Consider the following 19,572-nt stretch of genomic DNA (forward strand, 5'->3'; position numbering starts at 1 on the left):
AGAGGCCCAGGGAACTCTTGCTTTCTCCAAAACCCCAGAATCTCACCGATTACTGGGTCAGCCTCTTGTAAGCCCCCGATATGATCAAGTGAATGACCCGGTAAGGCAGTCACCATGGCCTGACAAGCAACAGGAGCCAATGGTACAGCGACAGCCTGACGTACCGAAGCGGGAACCCCTGTACCTGGGAACAGGCTACCTGCCACTTCCAGTACGGGTGGATTCTGACGAGACAAGGCGTCTGCATTCTTATTACACCTCCCAGGCCGATACTTAACTTCAAAATCAAAACAAGCAAGCTGTGATGCCCAGCGCTGCTCTGTAGCCCCCAATTTAGCTGAGGTCAGATGGCTGAGAGGATTGTTATCAGTATACACCACACATTTATGGCCTAATAGATATTCTCTAAATTTCTCAGCCATGGCCCACTTTAATGCCAGAAACTCTAGTTTCATAGAACTATAGTTTGACATATTACGTTCTGTGGGTCTTAGGCCACGGCTTGCATATGCCACAGGTCTTACTTTGCCACCCTGCTCCTGGGAAAGGACTGCACCTAACCCACCCAGGCTAGCGTCCACCTCCAAAATAAAAGGGAGGGAAAAATCTGCATAACAGAGCACCGGAGCAGAAATGAGCTTACCCTTCAAACTCTCAAAACTTCTCTGACAGTGGGTAGTCCAGCCACTTGCAAAACCTGGCTCTGCTCTCTTCCGAGACTTTGTGCCACCAAACTCTGCAACCAGCCGATGTAGAGGGGCTGCCAATTTAGCAAACCCCTCCACAAAACGGCGGTAATAACTCGCAAAGCCCAAGAAGGAGCGAAGCTCTGACACACTAGTAGGTTGTGGCCACTGGGCCACAGCCTCAATCTTCTTGGGGTCGGTGGAAACACCATCGGCTGAAATCACATGACCCAAATATGTGACTTCCGAACGAAAGAAAGCGCATTTCTCTAACTTTGCCTTAAGACCTTCGCACTGCAACCTACTCAAAACAAGCTCCAGTCGTTCCAGATGTTGTTTGACTGAAGATGAAAAAATTACAATATCATCCAGATACAGTAACAATGACTGACACTGTTGATCACCGAATAAACGCTGCATTAAACGCTGAAACGTACTAGGTGCGTTGCAAAGGCCAAAAGGCATGCGATTCCATTCAAATAAGCCGAATGGCGTACAAAATGCAGTCTTAAGCCGATCTTGTTCACTGACAGGGACCTGATTGTATCCGCTAGCTAAATCCATGGTGGAAAACCAACGGGCCCCTGTCAGTGAATCTAATGACTCCTCAATACGAGGAAGAGGAAACGCATCCTTTCTAGTTCTCGCATTCAACTGACGGTAGTCTACGCACATCCGCAGACTACCGTCCTTTTTCTTGACAAGAACTATAGGGGATGCGTAAGGGCTACAACTCTCGCGTATCACCTTAGCCTCCAACAACATATTGATATGGGCCTTTACCACCTCATACTCCGATGGGGGTATTCGACGGTACCGCTGCCGAACTGGGGTATCATCCATCAGTGGGATCTCATGCGACAACAGGGTAGTACACCCCAAATCCCCCTCATGTACAGAAAACACCGACTGGTACTGCCAGAGCAGAGCCTGAACACGTTCTTGATCCTCCAGTGACAACACAGACAAATCAGTAGCCTTTATCTGCTCTTCAACCGTAGGCAACTCATGAGAGACCTGCACGTTAACGGTAGCAGAGATAGTTTTAACCTCCGTAACCCCTGATGGTAAACTGACAACATAAACACTAGTTAAAGTTCCTAAATGAGTGCGTGGGTAAAGCACAATGTCAGTGGTTCCCACATTCACCACTGGCACCGAAACAATACCTCGATTTACCTGCACCAACGATGGTGAGGCCAACAATCCAGCTGGCAGGCCAGATTCAGGGGGCTCAAACAGCACAGTGTCATGCAAGAACTGCTCTGAACAAGTTGCTGTAACTAGTTGTAACATGCCACCTGGGATGCGTTGTACCCTACGACCGCGTACCCTAACTGACCCCGCACGAGTAGAATAAGACTGGGAGCATACCTTATGACAATATTGAAATGCCTCTGTTACAATACTGGGTACCTTAACCAATGAGGGAGATTCAAAAAGAGAAGAGCCATGCTGCCCAAAGAGCTCCTGGTAACATCGGCTGAGAACATTCATTCCCAGAACTCCCGGTGCCTGGGAACACAAGCCCCCAGGAGGATCTCGGACAACCAGCACCCCGCATCCTGGCACTAACCTGCCACAGAGTTCGACATCCAACTCCATATAACCAATGTAGGGGATGTCCAACCCGTTGGCAGCACGAAGTTGCAACCACTGGCATGACCGAAGACGATCCTGACCCCACGGTTCAAAATTTTGTAAGAAACAACTCTCCGTTATTGTAGAAACCATGGAGCCAGTGTCTATAAGGCAGGGCACCTGAACCCCACCAATGCAAACTACCAAATGGGGACATGACGACATTAAAGATGATACTGAACGAGAACCCTGAAGAATCTTTGAGCCACCATCTACCCCAACCGAGCTGTGACTCTGCAGCCCGGCGGGTGCTAGTTTTCCGACAACTGCTGTGCAAAAGGCTGCCCACCTCCAGCCACAGGAGGGACCATACGAGAAGATGGAGGGTGAGGAGGAACACGTTCCCCGTCACACTCCCTGGCAAAATGGCCAGGTCGCTGACACCGTCGACAAATTATGGTATTGCCACGAGAAGAGTGATTCCGTGGGTGTGGAGATTGACTACGTGCACGAGGGGCTTGACTACACTCAGCCACCATCTGGAGCCGAGTCACACTTTTAGAGAGCTGATTTAATTGGGCTTGCTGTGATTTCAACAGATCCCTTAACTCACTTAGCTCAACCATTGAGGCACCACGGGCATCTAACGATGATCCCCCCTGTACCCCATACTGCATAACGGGAACCAAAGGAACCGACTGGCTTCGACGGCGATCACCCCCCGGCAACCCCTCTCTCTCCCACCTAAGAGCCTCACTACGGACCTCTAACAAACTGGAGGAGGGTAAGCGACGTACCAATTGTTTCAACTCACGACGTAAGGCGCTATCTATCACATGTTCTACAAATTGGTCACGCACAAGGGTTTCTGAATTTGGCATAGCATAAGGGGACTTTTCTTCAACAGACTTCCAAAGGCCCATCAAAGCTAAAGAAAACTCTAATAGGGTCTCCCCCTCACGTTGTTTACGAGAAAAAAATGCCTCCTGCAGAGCCACATATGACTGAGAACAGCCATACAATTCCCTCAATGCGGAAATAATTTTATCGCAATCCCCTCGTTCAACACTAGGTTGATGCCTAATCTCCTCCCGTGCTTCCCCCTCCAAATGGTCAAATACAAAAAACGCTCGATCAGCAATAGAAAGATGGCGCACCTGCATACACGCCTGAACTTCCTCAACCCATTCGTCAATGCTGATGCCAGCCCGGCCGTTAAATTTTGGACATCGCCGATCACGAGGTACAAACACAAACCTCTCAGCTGAGGTGGCACCAGCACTCACGGGTTGGGACACGGTGGCGGGAGCCTCTGCAACACTAGAAACACCATTATTTGACAACATTGGGGCACATACACGTTCTTGGCGCAATTTCTCATTATCAGCCTTTAGCTGTGCTACCAATTCCCTTAATTCTTGTAACTCCCCTTCCATCACTACTCACCACAACACCGAGGAGATTTTACACAAATAACACACCGCTGCCTTGCCTTTAGGAAAGAAAGAGAAAAGAAAAAGAGGGGGGGAGAAATGTACATGTATATTTTTCAACCATACAATACCAACAAAAAATATACTGCCTCAAAAGCACTCCCAGACTCACTTCTCAAAATACAAGCTCACCCAAAATATGGAGACCCTGCCGACTACGCCAAATGTGGCCAGTGGCGTCAGGTACTGGAAGGAACTGTATAAAGCAACAACAATTATATAACGTTCAACTACGCCACCCGGTATATATACCGGGAACTGCCAGCCCCAAGACAGGGGGGCGCACAGGTTCGTTACCGAAAAATGGGTGAGCAGAGAGACATAGGCCTGGGAGTACAAAAAAATGAAGCAGCTTTATTCAATACAAAATTTAAAATCATCAATACATTACCATCAAGGGCTAAATATTCACGTGTCAACAAAAGAAAAAAAATAAACACTTTACAACACTTCAATAAAAAAAAAAAAATGGATACAACATAATACAAATACACAAGAAAGCTTAAGGGAGGGAGATGGCCTGCTGTGACCCTCAATTCACACACACACACACACAACACGCTTAATACCCACACACACACTCTGGTGAAGTAAGGTCACACAATAAGCACAACACTCAACGTGAACCCCGTTAAACAGCGGCTAACCCCTCCTCTATACACCTTCCTTAGGACAGAAATAAAAAAAAGTAAAATAAAGAGAGAACAAAAAAGTACACAGTCAGTTCACAAAAATAAGTGAGGCCACGATCGCCCGCACACTCACAGGGCAAACGAGAAACAGCCACGCTTTTACTTTCACTCTTTGGCGAGGAATCGTCCAGGCTCGCCAAAAAAGAAAAAAAGTTCACTCCAACAAAAAGACGACCGGAATCAGCCCAGGCAAGGCAGCAGTGCGTTACATCAATAGACGCGCATCTTGTCTCATAATATAAAGGTGAAACCCTTGATCCTGTCACTCAATCTGTCGAACATGAAACAGAACAATTACTAATAAAACAACAAAAAGAAAGAGGCAAACCATACAAATAGCCCTCATACATACCGGAAGATGTTCATAACACGGTACTATGCACAGTCGCTAACGATAACATGCAGTAGTTTGTTCATTGACGAGCTCAAAGCCAGGGGCAGCCTACACAGCAGCAGAACGCAGAGGCGGCACTCCAGATACTCTCCCATTCATAAGTGCCAACTTCCGTAAAGGGGCGGTACGGGTGACAACGCATCCCAAGTGACAAAAACGTCCTCTTTTTATATCGTGACAGCAGACTGCTGATAGGCTCAACGTTTTCACATGACACTAGCCAATAATCAACACCGGTAACACTTCACCCTGCTACACATTAAAACAGTGCATTCTGGGTAATATTCATCGTTTTCGAGAAGTAGCCTGCTGCTATATATCGTAAATTAACAACATTCAAAGTCGACACTCAGCGGCTGTGTTTCAAATCACACCCTACACCCTCATTCACTATTCCACATGAGTTTACTAATATAATCCTCCTGACAGAGAGAATGAACACTAATGAGTGAATTCAGACACTGATCAACAGCTGCTGTTAATGAGTAGAATCACTGAAGAAAAAAAAACAACAAGACAAACATTTGAAATACAACTGACTTCAGCCACAGCCTTAGATGAAATCAACTAAAGATTTAAACGATCAACAAACAGCTTCACCAACTTCACACATTACTAACCAGACTGACTTTATTTCTGTCAGATCAGAGAACAGAGATCAAAAGATCTTACTGAGAATTAACGAGATTTAGATGATAATGTTACTGTTTCGTTTAGCGTCACCATTTTGGAGATCAGTGTTTGCTTTAGTTGGGCTCCTGACCATTGACTTTTGCACTTTATATTTTGTTTCATTGCTGTATTTGTATCTTTATGATGCATCTGTTACAGCAGTATTAATTTTGATAGTCAAGTGATTATGGTTGTTTCTAACAGGCATGATCTACTAGACTGACTTAAAGTGTTACTATGATAATCAAATATTAATTTGGTGTTGAAATATTTGAGTGAATGACACTTCAATTTTGTAAGATTGAAAAGTAGTGTGATAACCAGTATTTATGGATTTAACGACTAGTTTCAGTTAAAAAGTATTTCGGGCAGCAGTCCCCACAACACTCAAAGAGAGAAATCAACAATCAGCATATGAATCTCAACAATGGTGACAATCAAAAGGTTCATGATGCAATGCATGCTGGGTACCAGCACAGGATAAAACTCATCCATGATTCCCAGCATGCATTGCGGCATGAATAAATTATGCCCCTGAATTGTTCACTTATTTTCTTGAATTCTTATGTGCTTATAATTTTGCATTTGTTTTAAGTTTTAAGTAGCATGTGTTGTGATGTTCAGAACTGATCTTTTCATTTATTTTGTGGATTGTCACCATTGTTGTGATTCATACGCTGATTCTTGATATTTCTGTCTAAATTTCAGCTAAGGTTTTTTTTTTTATTATGAGTGAAATTTTCTTAACAGTAGTATCAATATTCAATAAGAGAAGAGACACGGGATTAGATCAGAAATAATAGTATTTGTTCTTGTCAATCTATAAACAACAATATCAGATTTTTTTTCTTCTGTGTACTTTTGTTTTGCTATAACAGGTTCCAAAAGCGCATTGTTACAGCATGTAGAAAAAAAAAAAAACCTTAGTTGTTGAAAAGTCACGTTCAAGAGCTCAACTAAAGTAAACACTGATCTCCATCATGGTAGTGAAAAAAACACCTAAACCTATTTAACTCTCCATAAGTTCTTCTGTAGACATCTGACAGAAATAAAGTCAGTCTGGTTAGTAATGTGAATCTGGTGAAGCTGTTTTAGTAGTTGTTTAATCAGATCTTGAGAGATTTGATGTATTCTTTTATTCAGTTGATTTCATTTAAGGCTGTGGCTGAAGTCATTTGTAGATCTTGTGTTTCTCTTTCCTTCAGTGATTCTGCAGGTGTTTATCACTAATGCTCAATCATCAATTAATCACCGAATTATCTCATTAACTTCACTGATTCAGTGTTACTCAAACACTCTGTAGTGTGCACACATTATAAGTGTTCATTTAAAACTGAGGATTTTCTTGTGGGGTTTAAAAGGTTAAAGATTTAAGATGAAGAAAAAACAGCATGAAACATAATTTAACAGTAATAAACTGTAATTAATTTACAGGAAACAAACTGTAAAAAAACAGTTATTTACTGGCACCCCTGCTGCCAGTAAATAACTGTTTTTCTACTGTTTCTTGCCGTAAATTAATGGTTGCCAGCAAAAAAAGTGTTTTTCTACAGTTTTTTGCCGTCAAGTCAAGGAAAAACAGTAATATACTGTAAAATGTAAACGTCAGATTTACCAAATGAAAAAAAAGTTAATTTAACTAAAATATTTGTGAACATCCATAGAAAAAAAATAGGCAAAGTCATACACTGATAATGAGAGTAAAAACTGAACTTGACTGTATTAATGTGTGTTTGCACAAGAGAGATCTGTTAGTTTAATGTAGTTTTGTTGTTCACCATTGTGCTGGAGAGTAGAGCCGGTGCTTCAGTCAATGATGAGCTACAAATTCTGATCTTCTGCTGCTTTATATAAAGACAGTAAATGTGGAGTTGCTGATACAGTGATGATCTCTGTGTTGAGTATTTCAGCACATACATGTGTAATACAGCTGACAATGAGCCGCAGTGATTTGAGTAAAAGTCATGTATTTAGTTACTTTATTACTGCACATTAAGTGTAAGAAATATTCCTTCTCAGTGGACTCAAATGAAATATGTTCATAGTACTAACATCGTAGGAATGCTAGTTTTAAAAACTCGAACTGTTTGAAGCAGTGGGAGTGGAGTTAATTTCCATGGTAGAATTTACGGTAAAATACTGTTAAAAAATAAGAGTGGTAAATTAATGGTTAAGAGCTGTAAATTAACAGTACTTTACTGGCACCCCTGCTGCCAGAAAATTACTGTTATTTAACGGCAAAAATTTTTACAGTGTGTATCCGCTTCAGTCACCCGGATCCAGTCCGTATCCAGAGAAGATGGTGGATCAACACCTAGAAAGGACCTCTATGGCCCAGAAACACAGCGGAGACCGTGACAACTAGATGAGCCGCAGATACAAATCCCCTGTAAAGACCACCTGGACAAGACCACAGGAAACAGATGATTCTTCTGCACAGTCTGACATTCCTGCAGCCTGGAGCTAATCTACCTGTTTCGTCTGACAAGGGGAGAACTGTCTCCCCGACTGAGCCTGGTTTCTCACCGGGTTTTTTCTCCATCCTTTCACCGATCGAGTTTTGGTTTCTTGCCTCTGTCGCTTCTGGCAGGCGGAGCTGGGGACACTTCATGTACAGCGATATCGTTGACTTGATTGATCCAGTCTGTATCCGCTTCAGTCACCCGGATCCAGTCCGTATCCAGAGAAGATGGTGGATCAACACCTAGAAAGGACCTCTATGGCCCAGAAACACAGCGGAGACCGTGACAACTAGATGAGCCGCAGATACAAATCCCCTGTAAAGACCACCTGGACAAGACCACAGGAAACAGATGATTCTTCTGCACAGTCTGACATTCCTGCAGCCTGGAGCTGATCTACTGGTTTCGTCTGACAAGGGGAGAACTGTCTCCCCGACTGAGCCTGGTTTCTCACCGGGTTTTTTCTCCATCCTTTCACCGATCGAGTTTTGGTTTCTTCCCTCTGTCGCTTCTGGCAGGCGGAGCTGGGGACACTTCATGTACAGCGATATCGTTGACTTGATTGCAAATTATTGCACAGATACTATTTAAACTGAACTTAGCTGAATGATGTCATCAAAGAGTTCAATAACGAAATGCCTTTAACTGTCATTTTGCTTTTTGACGCACTGTGTTCCTAATTAATGTTGTTCAGTTGCATTGACGCAATACTTTTTGTTTAAAGCGCAATTTAAAAAAAAAAAAAAAAGAGTCCAAACAATGACCCCTGCTACGGGTAGTGTTCCAAGTGTTATGCGACTTCAGCTAATGATGGGTCCATCAGAAATTTTACGGTGCTAGGGCTGGGTCTGCGTCAGAAGAAGCCATGCATTGTTTAGTTATGTCAGTGCAGTGCCGTCAGTTGGGGGGGAAACGGCAGCATGCACGGCTCCTCGTTAGTATAGTGGACAGTATCTCCGCCTGTCACGCGGAAGACCGGGGTTCGATTCCCCGACGGGGAGAGCTGGTTCTTTTCGTCTTCCGAATGATCCATCCAAAAAGTTTGGTTGGAGTCGCAGGTCACAGAAGGAGTTCTGCTTCGACGTCAGCCCGAGCCAAAGGACATGCGTTGGCCGGGAATCGAACCCGGGTCAACTGCTTGGAAGGCAGCTATGCTCACCACTATACCACCAACGCAGGCGGAAGTCAGTAGCTTTATTGACGCACTGTGTTCCTAATAAATGTTGTTCCGTTGCATTGACACAATACTTTTTGTTTAAAGCGCAATTAAAAAAAAAAAAAAAAAAAAAAAAAAGAGTCCAAACAATGACCCCTGCTACCGGTAGTGTTGCAAGTGTTATGCGACTTCAGCTAATGATGGGTCCATCCGAAATTATTCCATCCAAAAGTTTTGGGTGGAGGCACAGGTCACAGAGGGAGTTCTGCTTCGACGTCAGCCCGAGCCAAAGCATATGCGTTGGCCGGGAATCGAATCCGGGGTCAACTGCTTGGAAGGCAGCTATGCTCACCACTATACCACCAACGCAGTCAGCAGTCAGCAACTTGCGCCGTCACTAAGAAGGCTCGAAGTGCACGAGTCGCCGATAGGGCTAGAGGAGCAGATGAGATCTTTGTTTGGACCCGTCACTAAAGAGAGCCTTCAAGAATTTGCATCCCGTCACGTACAAGAAAGCGCTGCCTTCCCATCCGGCTAAATAAACACGAAGTGGTCAAACGCAGAGAGTGCCTATAATAACCAAAAGCCCAATCAAGGCAATCTCTTTCTCATGCCTCTATCTGAAAAGTTGGATAAAATCTTATATGAAAAAAAAAGTCTTTTAAAGAAATCCCTTATTCCGAGGTCACCGTAGCCACCAGATCCAGTCTGTATCCGCTTCAGTCACCCGGATCCAGTCCGTATCCAGAGAAGATGGTGGATCAACACCTAGAAAGGACCTCTATGGCCCAGAAACACAGCGGAGACCGTGACAACTAGATGAGCCGCAGATACAAATCCCCTGTAAAGACCACCTGGACAAGACCACAGGAAACAGATGATTCTTCTGCACAGTCTGACATTCCTGCAGCCTGGAGCTAATCTACCTGTTTCGTCTGACAAGGGGAGAACTGTCTCCCCGACTGAGCCTGGTTTCTCACCGGGTTTTTTCTCCATCCTTTCACCGATCGAGTTTTGGTTTCTTGCCTCTGTCGCTTCTGGCAGGCGGAGCTGGGGACACTTCATGTACAGCGATATCGTTGACTTGATTGCAAATTATTGCACAGATACTATTTAAACTGAACTTAGCTGAATGATGTCATCAAAGAGTTCAATAACGAAATGCCTTTAACTGTCATTTTGCTTTTTGACGCACTGTGTTCCTAATTAATGTTGTTCAGTTGCATTGACGCAATACTTTTTGTTTAAAGCGCAATTTAAAAAAAAAAAAAAAAAAAAAAAGAGTCCAAACAATGACCCCTGCTACGGGTAGTGTTCCAAGTGTTATGCGACTTCAGCTAATGATGGGTCCATCAGAAATTTTACGGTGCTAGGGCTGGGTCTGCGTCAGAAGAAGCCATGCATTGTTTAGTTATGTCAGTGCAGTGCCGTCAGTTGGGGGGGAAACGGCAGCATGCACAGCTCCTCGTTAGTATAGTGGACAGTATCTCCGCCTGTCACGCGGAAGACCGGGGTTCGATTCCCCGACGGGGAGAGCTGGTTCTTTTCGTCTTCCGAATGATCCATCCAAAATGTTTGGTTGGAGTCGCAGGTCACAGAAGGAGTTCTGCTTCGACGTCAGCCCGAGCCAAAGGACATGCGTTGGCCGGGAATCGAACCCGGGTCAACTGCTTGGAAGGCAGCTATGCTCACCACTATACCACCAACGCAGGCGGAAGTCAGTAGCTTTATTGACGCACTGTGTTCCTAATAAATGTTGTTCAGTTGCATTGACACAATACTTTTTGTTTAAAGCGCAATTAAAAAAAAAAAAAAAAAAAAAAAAAAGAGTCCAAACAATGACCCCTGCTACCGGTAGTGTTGCAAGTGTTATGCGACTTCAGCTAATGATGGGTCCATCCGAAATTATTCCATCCAAAAGTTTTGGGTGGAGGCACAGGTCACAGAGGGAGTTCTGCTTCGACGTCAGCCCGAGCCAAAGCATATGCGATGGCCGGGAATCGAATCCGGGGTCAACTGCTTGGAAGGCAGCTATGCTCACCACTATACCACCAACGCAGTCAGCAGTCAGCAACTTGCGCCGTCACTAAGAAGGCTCGAAGTGCACGAGTCGCCGATAGGGCTAGAGGAGCAGATGAGATCTTTGTTTGGACCCGTCACTAAAGAGAGCCTTCAAGAATTTGCATCCCGTCACGTACAAGAAAGCGCTGCCTTCCCATCCGGCTAAATAAACACGAAGTGGTCAAACGCAGAGAGTGCCTATAATAACCAAAAGCCCAATCAAGGCAATCTCTTTCTCATGCCTCTATCTGAAAAGTTGGATAAAATCTTATATGAAAAAAAAAGTCTTTTAAAGAAATCCCTTATTCCGAGGTCACCGTAGCCACCAGATCCAGTCTGTATCCGCTTCAGTCACCCGGATCCAGTCCGTATCCAGAGAAGATGGTGGATCAACACCTAGAAAGGACCTCTATGGCCCAGAAACACAGCGGAGACCGTGACAACTAGATGAGCCGCAGATACAAATCCCCTGTAAAGACCACCTGGACAAGACCACAGGAAACAGATGATTCTTCTGCACAGTCTGACATTCCTGCAGCCTGGAGCTAATCTACCTGTTTCGTCTGACAAGGGGAGAACTGTCTCCCCGACTGAGCCTGGTTTCTCACCGGGTTTTTTCTCCATCCTTTCACCGATCGAGTTTTGGTTTCTTCCCTCTGTCGCTTCTGGCAGGCGGAGCTGGGGACACTTCATGTACAGCGATATCGTTGACTTGATTGCAAATTATTGCACAGATACTATTTAAACTGAACTTAGCTGAATGATGTCATCAAAGAGTTCAATAACGAAATGCCTTTAACTGTCATTTTGCTTTTTGACGCACTGTGTTCCTAATTAATGTTGTTCAGTTGCATTGACGCAATACTTTTTGTTTAAAGCGCAATTTAAAAAAAAAAAAAAAAAAAAAGAGTCCAAACAATGACCCCTGCTACGGGTAGTGTTCCAAGTGTTATGCGACTTCAGCTAATGACGGGTCCATCAGAAATTATTCCATCCAAAAGTTTTGGGTGGAGGCACAGGTCACAGAGGGAGTTCTGCTTCGACGTCAGCCCGAGCCAAAGGACATGCGTTGGCCGGGAATAGAATCCGGGTCAACTGCTTGGAAGGCAGCTATGCTCACCACTATACCACCAACGCAGTCAGCAGTCAGCAACTTGCGCCGTCACTAAGAAGGCTCGAAGTGCACGAGTCGCCGATAGGGCTAGAGGAGCAGATGAGATCTTTGTTTGGACCCGTCACTAAAGAGAGCCTTCAAGAATTTGCATCCCGTCACGTACAAGAAAGCGCTGCCTTCCCATCCGGCTAAATAAACACGAAGTGGTCAAACGCAGAGAGTGCCTATTCAGATGATGACCAGTGGCAAGCCCTCTCGCAGCATGCTGCCGGACGGTCAAACTGATTCTGCTCTTGACATTTCGATGTAGCTCTGCTGTGAGCAGAGCACCCAAAAATACAGGTCACTCGCAAAAGTTCCCCTCCACGGAAATCTTTAGTAAAAGGCGAAAGATTTATGCGACAATGAAGAGAAACTCGAGCTGTGTCTCCAAACCCTCGGGCCTGTGCGCTGCCTCTGTTAAACTACTACGCTCGCCAAGGGTCATCAAGGGTGACAATGCCTGCCCACATGTGTTTCGTCAGCACCCCCCCCCCTACTCCAAAAGGGAGGAGTAAAACTCAAAAAAGTCCTCTCAGTCCACCAATAACCAAAAGCCCAATCAAGGCAATCTCTTTCTCATGCCTCTATCTGAAAAGTTGGATAAAATCTTATATGAAAAAAAAAGTCTTTTAAAGAAATCCCTTATTCCGAGGTCACCGTAGCCACCAGATCCAGTCCGTATCCAGAGAAGATGGTGGATCAACACCTAGAAAGGACCTCTATGGCCCAGAAACACAGCGGAGACCGTGACAACTAGATGAGCCGCAGATACAAATCCCCTGTAAAGACCACCTGGACAAGACCACAGGAAACAGATGATTCTTCTGCACAGTCTGACATTCCTGCAGCCTGGAGCTGATCTACTGGTTTCGTCTGACAAGGGGAGAACTGTCTCCCCGACTGAGCCTGGTTTCTCACCGGGTTTTTTCTCCATCCTTTCACCGATCGAGTTTTGGTTTCTTCCCTCTGTCGCTTCTGGCAGGCGGAGCTGGGGACACTTCATGTACAGCGATATCGTTGACTTGATTGCAAATTATTGCACAGATACTATTTAAACTGAACTTAGCTGAATGATGTCATCAAAGAGTTCAATAACGAAATGCCTTTAACTGTCATTTTGCTTTTTGACGCACTGTGTTCCTAATTAATGTTGTTCAGTTGCATTGACGCAATACTTTTTGTTTAAAGCGCAATTTAAAAAAAAAAAAAAAAAAAGAGTCCAAACAATGACCCCTGCTACGGGTAGTGTTCCAAGTGTTATGCGACTTCAGCTAATGATGGGTCCATCAGAAATTTTACGGTGCTAGGGCTGGGTCTGCGTCAGAAGAAGCCATGCATTGTTTAGTTATGTCAGTGCAGTGCCGTCAGTTGGGGGGGAAACGGCAGCATGCACGGCTCCTCGTTAGTATAGTGGACAGTATCTCCGCCTGTCACGCGGAAGACCGGGGTTCGATTCCCCGACGGGGAGAGCTGGTTATTTTCGTCTTCCGAATGATCCATCCAAAAAGTTTGGTTGGAGTCGCAGGTCACAGAAGGAGTTCTGCTTCGACGTCAGCCCGAGCCAAAGGACATGCGTTGGCCGGGAATCGAACCCGGGTCAACTGCTTGGAAGGCAGCTATGCTCACCACTATACCACCAACGCAGGCGGAAGTCAGTAGCTTTATTGACGCACTGTGTTCCTAATAAATGTTGTTCAGTTGCATTGACACAATACTTTTTGTTTAAAGCGCAATTAAAAAAAAAAAAAAAAAAAAAAAAGAGTCCAAACAATGACCCCTGCTACCGGTAGTGTTGCAAGTGTTATGCGACTTCAGCTAATGATGGGTCCATCCGAAATTATTCCATCCAAAAGTTTTGGGTGGAGGCACAGGTCACAGAGGGAGTTCTGCTTCGACGTCAGCCCGAGCCAAAGCATATGCGTTGGCCGGGAATCGAATACGGGGTCAACTGCTTGGAAGACAGCTATGCTCACCACTATACCACCAACGCAGTCAGCAGTCAGCAACTTGCGCCGTCACTAAGAAGGCTCGAAGTGCACGAGTCGCCGATAGGGCTAGAGGAGCAGATGAGATCTTTGTTTGGACCCGTCACTAAAGAGAGCCTTCAAGAATTTGCATCCCGTCACGTACAAGAAAGCGCTGCCTTCCCATCCGGCTAAATAAACACGAAGTGGTCAAACGCAGAGAGTGCCTATAATAACCAAAAGCCCAATCAAGGCAATCTCTTTCTCATGCCTCTATCTGAAAAGTTGGATAAAATCTTATATGAAAAAAAAAGTCTTTTAAAGAAATCCCTTATTCCGAGGTCACCGTAGCCACCAGATCCAGTCTGTATCCGCTTCAGTCACCCGGATCCAGTCCGTATCCAGAGAAGATGGTGGATCAACACCTAGAAAGGACCTCTATGGCCCAGAAACACAGCGGAGACCGTGACAACTAGATGAGCCGCAGATACAAATCCCCTGTAAAGACCACCTGGACAAGACCACAGGAAACAGATGATTCTTCTGCACAGTCTGACATTCCTGCAGCCTGGAGCTAATCTACCTGTTTCGTCTGACAAGGGGAGAACTGTCTCCCCGACTGAGCCTGGTTTCTCACCGGGTTTTTTCTCCATCCTTTCACCGATCGAGTTTTGGTTTCTTGCCTCTGTCGCTTCTGGCAGGCGGAGCTGGGGACACTTCATGTACAGCGATATCGTTGACTTGATTGATCCAGTCTGTATCCGCTTCAGTCACCCGGATCCAGTCCGTATCCAGAGAAGATGGTGGATCAACACCTAGAAAGGACCTCTATGGCCCAGAAACACAGCGGAGACCGTGACAACTAGATGAGCCGCAGATACAAATCCCCTGTAAAGACCACCTGGACAAGACCACAGGAAACAGATGATTCTTCTGCACAGTCTGACATTCCTGCAGCCTGGAGCTAATCTACCTGTTTCGTCTGACAAGGGGAGAACTGTCTCCCCGACTGAGCCTGGTTTCTCACCGGGTTTTTTCTCCATCCTTTCACCGATCGAGTTTTGGTTTCTTGCCTCTGTCGCTTCTGGCAGGCGGAGCTGGGGACACTTCATGTACAGCGATATCGTTGACTTGATTGCAAATTATTGCACAGATACTATTTAAACTGAACTTAGCTGAATGATGTCATCAAAGAGTTCAATAACGAAATGCCTTTAACTGTCATTTTGCTTTTTGACGCACTGTGTTCCTAATTAATGTTGTTCAGTTGCATTGACGCAATACTTTTTGTTTAAAGCGCAATTTAAAAAAAAAAAAAAAAAAAAAAAAAAGAGTCCAAACAATGACCCCTGCTACGGGTAGTGTTCCAAGTGTTATGCGACTTCAGCTAATGATGGGTCCATCAGAAATTTTACGGTGCTAGGGCTGGGTCTGCGTCAGAAGAAGCCATGCATTGTTTAGTTATGTCAGTGCAGTGCCGTCAGTTGGGGGGGAAACGGCAGCATGCACGGCTCCTCGTTAGTATAGTGGACAGTATCTCCGCCTGTCACGCGGAAGACCGGGGTTCGATTCCCCGACGGGGAGAGCTGGTTCTTTTCGTCTTCCGAATGATCCATCCAAAAAGTTTGGTTGGAGTCGCAGGTCACAGAAGGAGTTCTGCTTCGACGTCAGCCCGAGCCAAAGGACATGCGTTGGCCGGGAATCGAACCCGGGTCAACTGCTTGGAAGGCAGCTATGCTCACCACTATACCACCAACGCAGGCGGAAGTCAGTAGCTTTATTGACGCACTGTGTTCCTAATAAATGTTGTTCAGTTGCATTGACACAATACTTTTTGTTTAAAGCGCAATTAAAAAAAAAAAAAAAAAAAAAAAAAAGAGTCCAAACAATGACCCCTGCTACCGGTAGTGTTGCAAGTGTTATGCGACTTCAGCTAATGATGGGTCCATCCGAAATTATTCCATCCAAAAGTTTTGGGTGGAGGCACAGGTCACAGAGGGAGTTCTGCTTCGACGTCAGCCCGAGCCAAAGCATATGCGTTGGCCGGGAATCGAATCCGGGGTCAACTGCTTGGAAGGCAGCTATGCTCACCACTATACCACCAACGCAGTCAGCAGTCAGCAACTTGCGCCGTCACTAAGAAGGCTCGAAGTGCACGAGTCGCCGATAGGGCTAGAGGAGCAGATGAGATCTTTGTTTGGACCCGTCACTAAAGAGAGCCTTCAAGAATTTGCATCCCGTCACGTACAAGAAAGCGCTGCCTTCCCATCCGGCTAAATAAACACGAAGTGGTCAAACGCAGAGAGTGCCTATAATAACCAAAAGCCCAATCAAGGCAATCTCTTTCTCATGCCTCTATCTGAAAAGTTGGATAAAATCTTATATGAAAAAAAAAGTCTTTTAAAGAAATCCCTTATTCCGAGGTCACCGTAGCCACCAGATCCAGTCTGTATCCGCTTCAGTCACCCGGATCCAGTCCGTATCCAGAGAAGATGGTGGATCAACACCTAGAAAGGACCTCTATGGCCCAGAAACACAGCGGAGACCGTGACAACTAGATGAGCCGCAGATACAAATCCCCTGTAAAGACCACCTGGACAAGACCACAGGAAACAGATGATTCTTCTGCACAGTCTGACATTCCTGCAGCCTGGAGCTAATCTACCTGTTTCGTCTGACAAGGGGAGAACTGTCTCCCCGACTGAGCCTGGTTTCTCACCGGGTTTTTTCTCCATCCTTTCACCGATCGAGTTTTGGTTTCTTGCCTCTGTCGCTTCTGGCAGGCGGAGCTGGGGACACTTCATGTACAGCGATATCGTTGACTTGATTGCAAATTATTGCACAGATACTATTTAAACTGAACTTAGCTGAATGATGTCATCAAAGAGTTCAATAACGAAATGCCTTTAACTGTCATTTTGCTTTTTGACGCACTGTGTTCCTAATTAATGTTGTTCAGTTGCATTGACGCAATACTTTTTGTTTAAAGCGCAATTTAAAAAAAAAAAAAAAAAAAAAAAGAGTCCAAACAATGACCCCTGCTACGGGTAGTGTTCCAAGTGTTATGCGACTTCAGCTAATGATGGGTCCATCAGAAATTTTACGGTGCTAGGGCTGGGTCTGCGTCAGAAGAAGCCATGCATTGTTTAGTTATGTCAGTGCAGTGCCGTCAGTTGGGGGGGAAACGGCAGCATGCACAGCTCCTCGTTAGTATAGTGGACAGTATCTCCGCCTGTCACGCGGAAGACCGGGGTTCGATTCCCCGACGGGGAGAGCTGGTTCTTTTCGTCTTCCGAATGATCCATCCAAAATGTTTGGTTGGAGTCGCAGGTCACAGAAGGAGTTCTGCTTCGACGTCAGCCCGAGCCAAAGGACATGCGTTGGCCGGGAATCGAACCCGGGTCAACTGCTTGGAAGGCAGCTATGCTCACCACTATACCACCAACGCAGGCGGAAGTCAGTAGCTTTATTGACGCACTGTGTTCCTAATAAATGTTGTTCAGTTGCATTGACACAATACTTTTTGTTTAAAGCGCAATTAAAAAAAAAAAAAAAAAAAAAAAAAGAGTCCAAACAATGACCCCTGCTACCGGTAGTGTTGCAAGTGTTATGCGACTTCAGCTAATGATGGGTCCATCCGAAATTATTCCATCCAAAAGTTTTGGGTGGAGGCACAGGTCACAGAGGGAGTTCTGCTTCGACGTCAGCCCGAGCCAAAGCATATGCGATGGCCGGGAATCGAATCCGGGGTCAACTGCTTGGAAGGCAGCTATGCTCACCACTATACCACCAACGCAGTCAGCAGTCAGCAACTTGCGCCGTCACTAAGAAGGCTCGAAGTGCACGAGTCGCCGATAGGGCTAGAGGAGCAGATGAGATCTTTGTTTGGACCCGTCACTAAAGAGAGCCTTCAAGAATTTGCATCCCGTCACGTACAAGAAAGCGCTGCCTTCCCATCCGGCTAAATAAACACGAAGTGGTCAAACGCAGAGAGTGCCTATAATAACCAAAAGCCCAATCAAGGCAATCTCTTTCTCATGCCTCTATCTGAAAAGTTGGATAAAATCTTATATGAAAAAAAAAGTCTTTTAAAGAAATCCCTTATTCCGAGGTCACCGTAGCCACCAGATCCAGTCTGTATCCGCTTCAGTCACCCGGATCCAGTCCGTATCCAGAGAAGATGGTGGATCAACACCTAGAAAGGACCTCTATGGCCCAGAAACACAGCGGAGACCGTGACAACTAGATGAGCCGCAGATACAAATCCCCTGTAAAGACCACCTGGACAAGACCACAGGAAACAGATGATTCTTCTGCACAGTCTGACATTCCTGCAGCCTGGAGCTAATCTACCTGTTTCGTCTGACAAGGGGAGAACTGTCTCCCCGACTGAGCCTGGTTTCTCACCGGGTTTTTTCTCCATCCTTTCACCGATCGAGTTTTGGTTTCTTCCCTCTGTCGCTTCTGGCAGGCGGAGCTGGGGACACTTCATGTACAGCGATATCGTTGACTTGATTGCAAATTATTGCACAGATACTATTTAAACTGAACTTAGCTGAATGATGTCATCAAAGAGTTCAATAACGAAATGCCTTTAACTGTCATTTTGCTTTTTGACGCACTGTGTTCCTAATTAATGTTGTTCAGTTGCATTGACGCAATACTTTTTGTTTAAAGCGCAATTTAAAAAAAAAAAAAAAAAAAAAAGAGTCCAAACAATGACCCCTGCTACGGGTAGTGTTCCAAGTGTTATGCGACTTCAGCTAATGACGGGTCCATCAGAAATTATTCCATCCAAAAGTTTTGGGTGGAGGCACAGGTCACAGAGGGAGTTCTGCTTCGACGTCAGCCCGAGCCAAAGGACATGCGTTGGCCGGGAATCGAATCCGGGTCAACTGCTTGGAAGGCAGCTATGCTCACCACTATACCACCAACGCAGTCAGCAGTCAGCAACTTGCGCCGTCACTAAGAAGGCTCGAAGTGCACGAGTCGCCGATAGGGCTAGAGGAGCAGATGAGATCTTTGTTTGGACCCGTCACTAAAGAGAGCCTTCAAGAATTTGCATCCCGTCACGTACAAGAAAGCGCTGCCTTCCCATCCGGCTAAATAAACACGAAGTGGTCAAACGCAGAGAGTGCCTATTCAGATGATGACCAGTGGCAAGCCCTCTCGCAGCATGCTGCCGGACGGTCAAACTGATTCTGCTCTTGACATTTCGATGTAGCTCTGCTGTGAGCAGAGCACCCAAAAATACA

General features: G+C 45.5%; 1 protein-coding gene and 6 non-coding genes across 7 annotated transcripts; all 7 read right to left on the reverse strand.

Annotated features, from left to right (window-relative positions):
* Positions 1-1,934: 1,934 nt before the first annotated feature.
* LOC127979629 (uncharacterized) lies at positions 1,935-5,103 on the reverse strand. The gene is made up of 2 exons (XM_052585214.1): positions 4,805-5,103; positions 1,935-4,723 (listed from the first exon to the last, which is right to left on the reverse strand). The coding sequence occupies exon 2, from the start codon at positions 3,701-3,703 to the stop codon at positions 2,579-2,581; it is 1,125 nt and encodes a 374-aa protein (XP_052441174.1). The 5' UTR covers positions 3,704-4,723; positions 4,805-5,103; the 3' UTR covers positions 1,935-2,578.
* Positions 5,104-9,084: 3,981 nt separating this feature from the next.
* On the reverse strand, positions 9,085-9,156 carry trnag-ucc (transfer RNA glycine (anticodon UCC)). Its single transcript has one exon. It is a non-coding gene; the product is annotated as a tRNA-Gly (tRNA).
* A 1,617-nt stretch (positions 9,157-10,773) lies between these two features.
* On the reverse strand, positions 10,774-10,845 carry trnag-ucc (transfer RNA glycine (anticodon UCC)). The gene has a single exon. It is a non-coding gene; the product is annotated as a tRNA-Gly (tRNA).
* Positions 10,846-12,619: 1,774 nt separating this feature from the next.
* On the reverse strand, positions 12,620-12,734 carry LOC127980545 (U5 spliceosomal RNA). The gene has a single exon (XR_008159564.1). It is a non-coding gene; the product is annotated as a U5 spliceosomal RNA (small nuclear RNA).
* Positions 12,735-13,924: 1,190 nt separating this feature from the next.
* Positions 13,925-13,996, reverse strand: trnag-ucc (transfer RNA glycine (anticodon UCC)). Its single transcript has one exon. It is a non-coding gene; the product is annotated as a tRNA-Gly (tRNA).
* A 2,008-nt stretch (positions 13,997-16,004) lies between these two features.
* Positions 16,005-16,076, reverse strand: trnag-ucc (transfer RNA glycine (anticodon UCC)). Its single transcript has one exon. It is a non-coding gene; the product is annotated as a tRNA-Gly (tRNA).
* Positions 16,077-17,693: 1,617 nt separating this feature from the next.
* Positions 17,694-17,765, reverse strand: trnag-ucc (transfer RNA glycine (anticodon UCC)). Its single transcript has one exon. It is a non-coding gene; the product is annotated as a tRNA-Gly (tRNA).
* Between the last annotated feature and the right edge of the window lie 1,807 nt (positions 17,766-19,572).

This window comes from Carassius gibelio, chromosome B19 (genome assembly GCF_023724105.1).
Source record: "Carassius gibelio isolate Cgi1373 ecotype wild population from Czech Republic chromosome B19, carGib1.2-hapl.c, whole genome shotgun sequence".
Lineage (NCBI taxonomy): Eukaryota > Metazoa > Chordata > Actinopteri > Cypriniformes > Cyprinidae > Carassius > Carassius gibelio.

Excerpts from the sequence above, each read along its gene's own strand:
- LOC127979629 (XM_052585214.1), bottom strand. The coding sequence starts at position 3,703 with ATGGAAGGGGAGTTACAAGAATTAAGGGAATTGGTAGCACAGCTAAAG.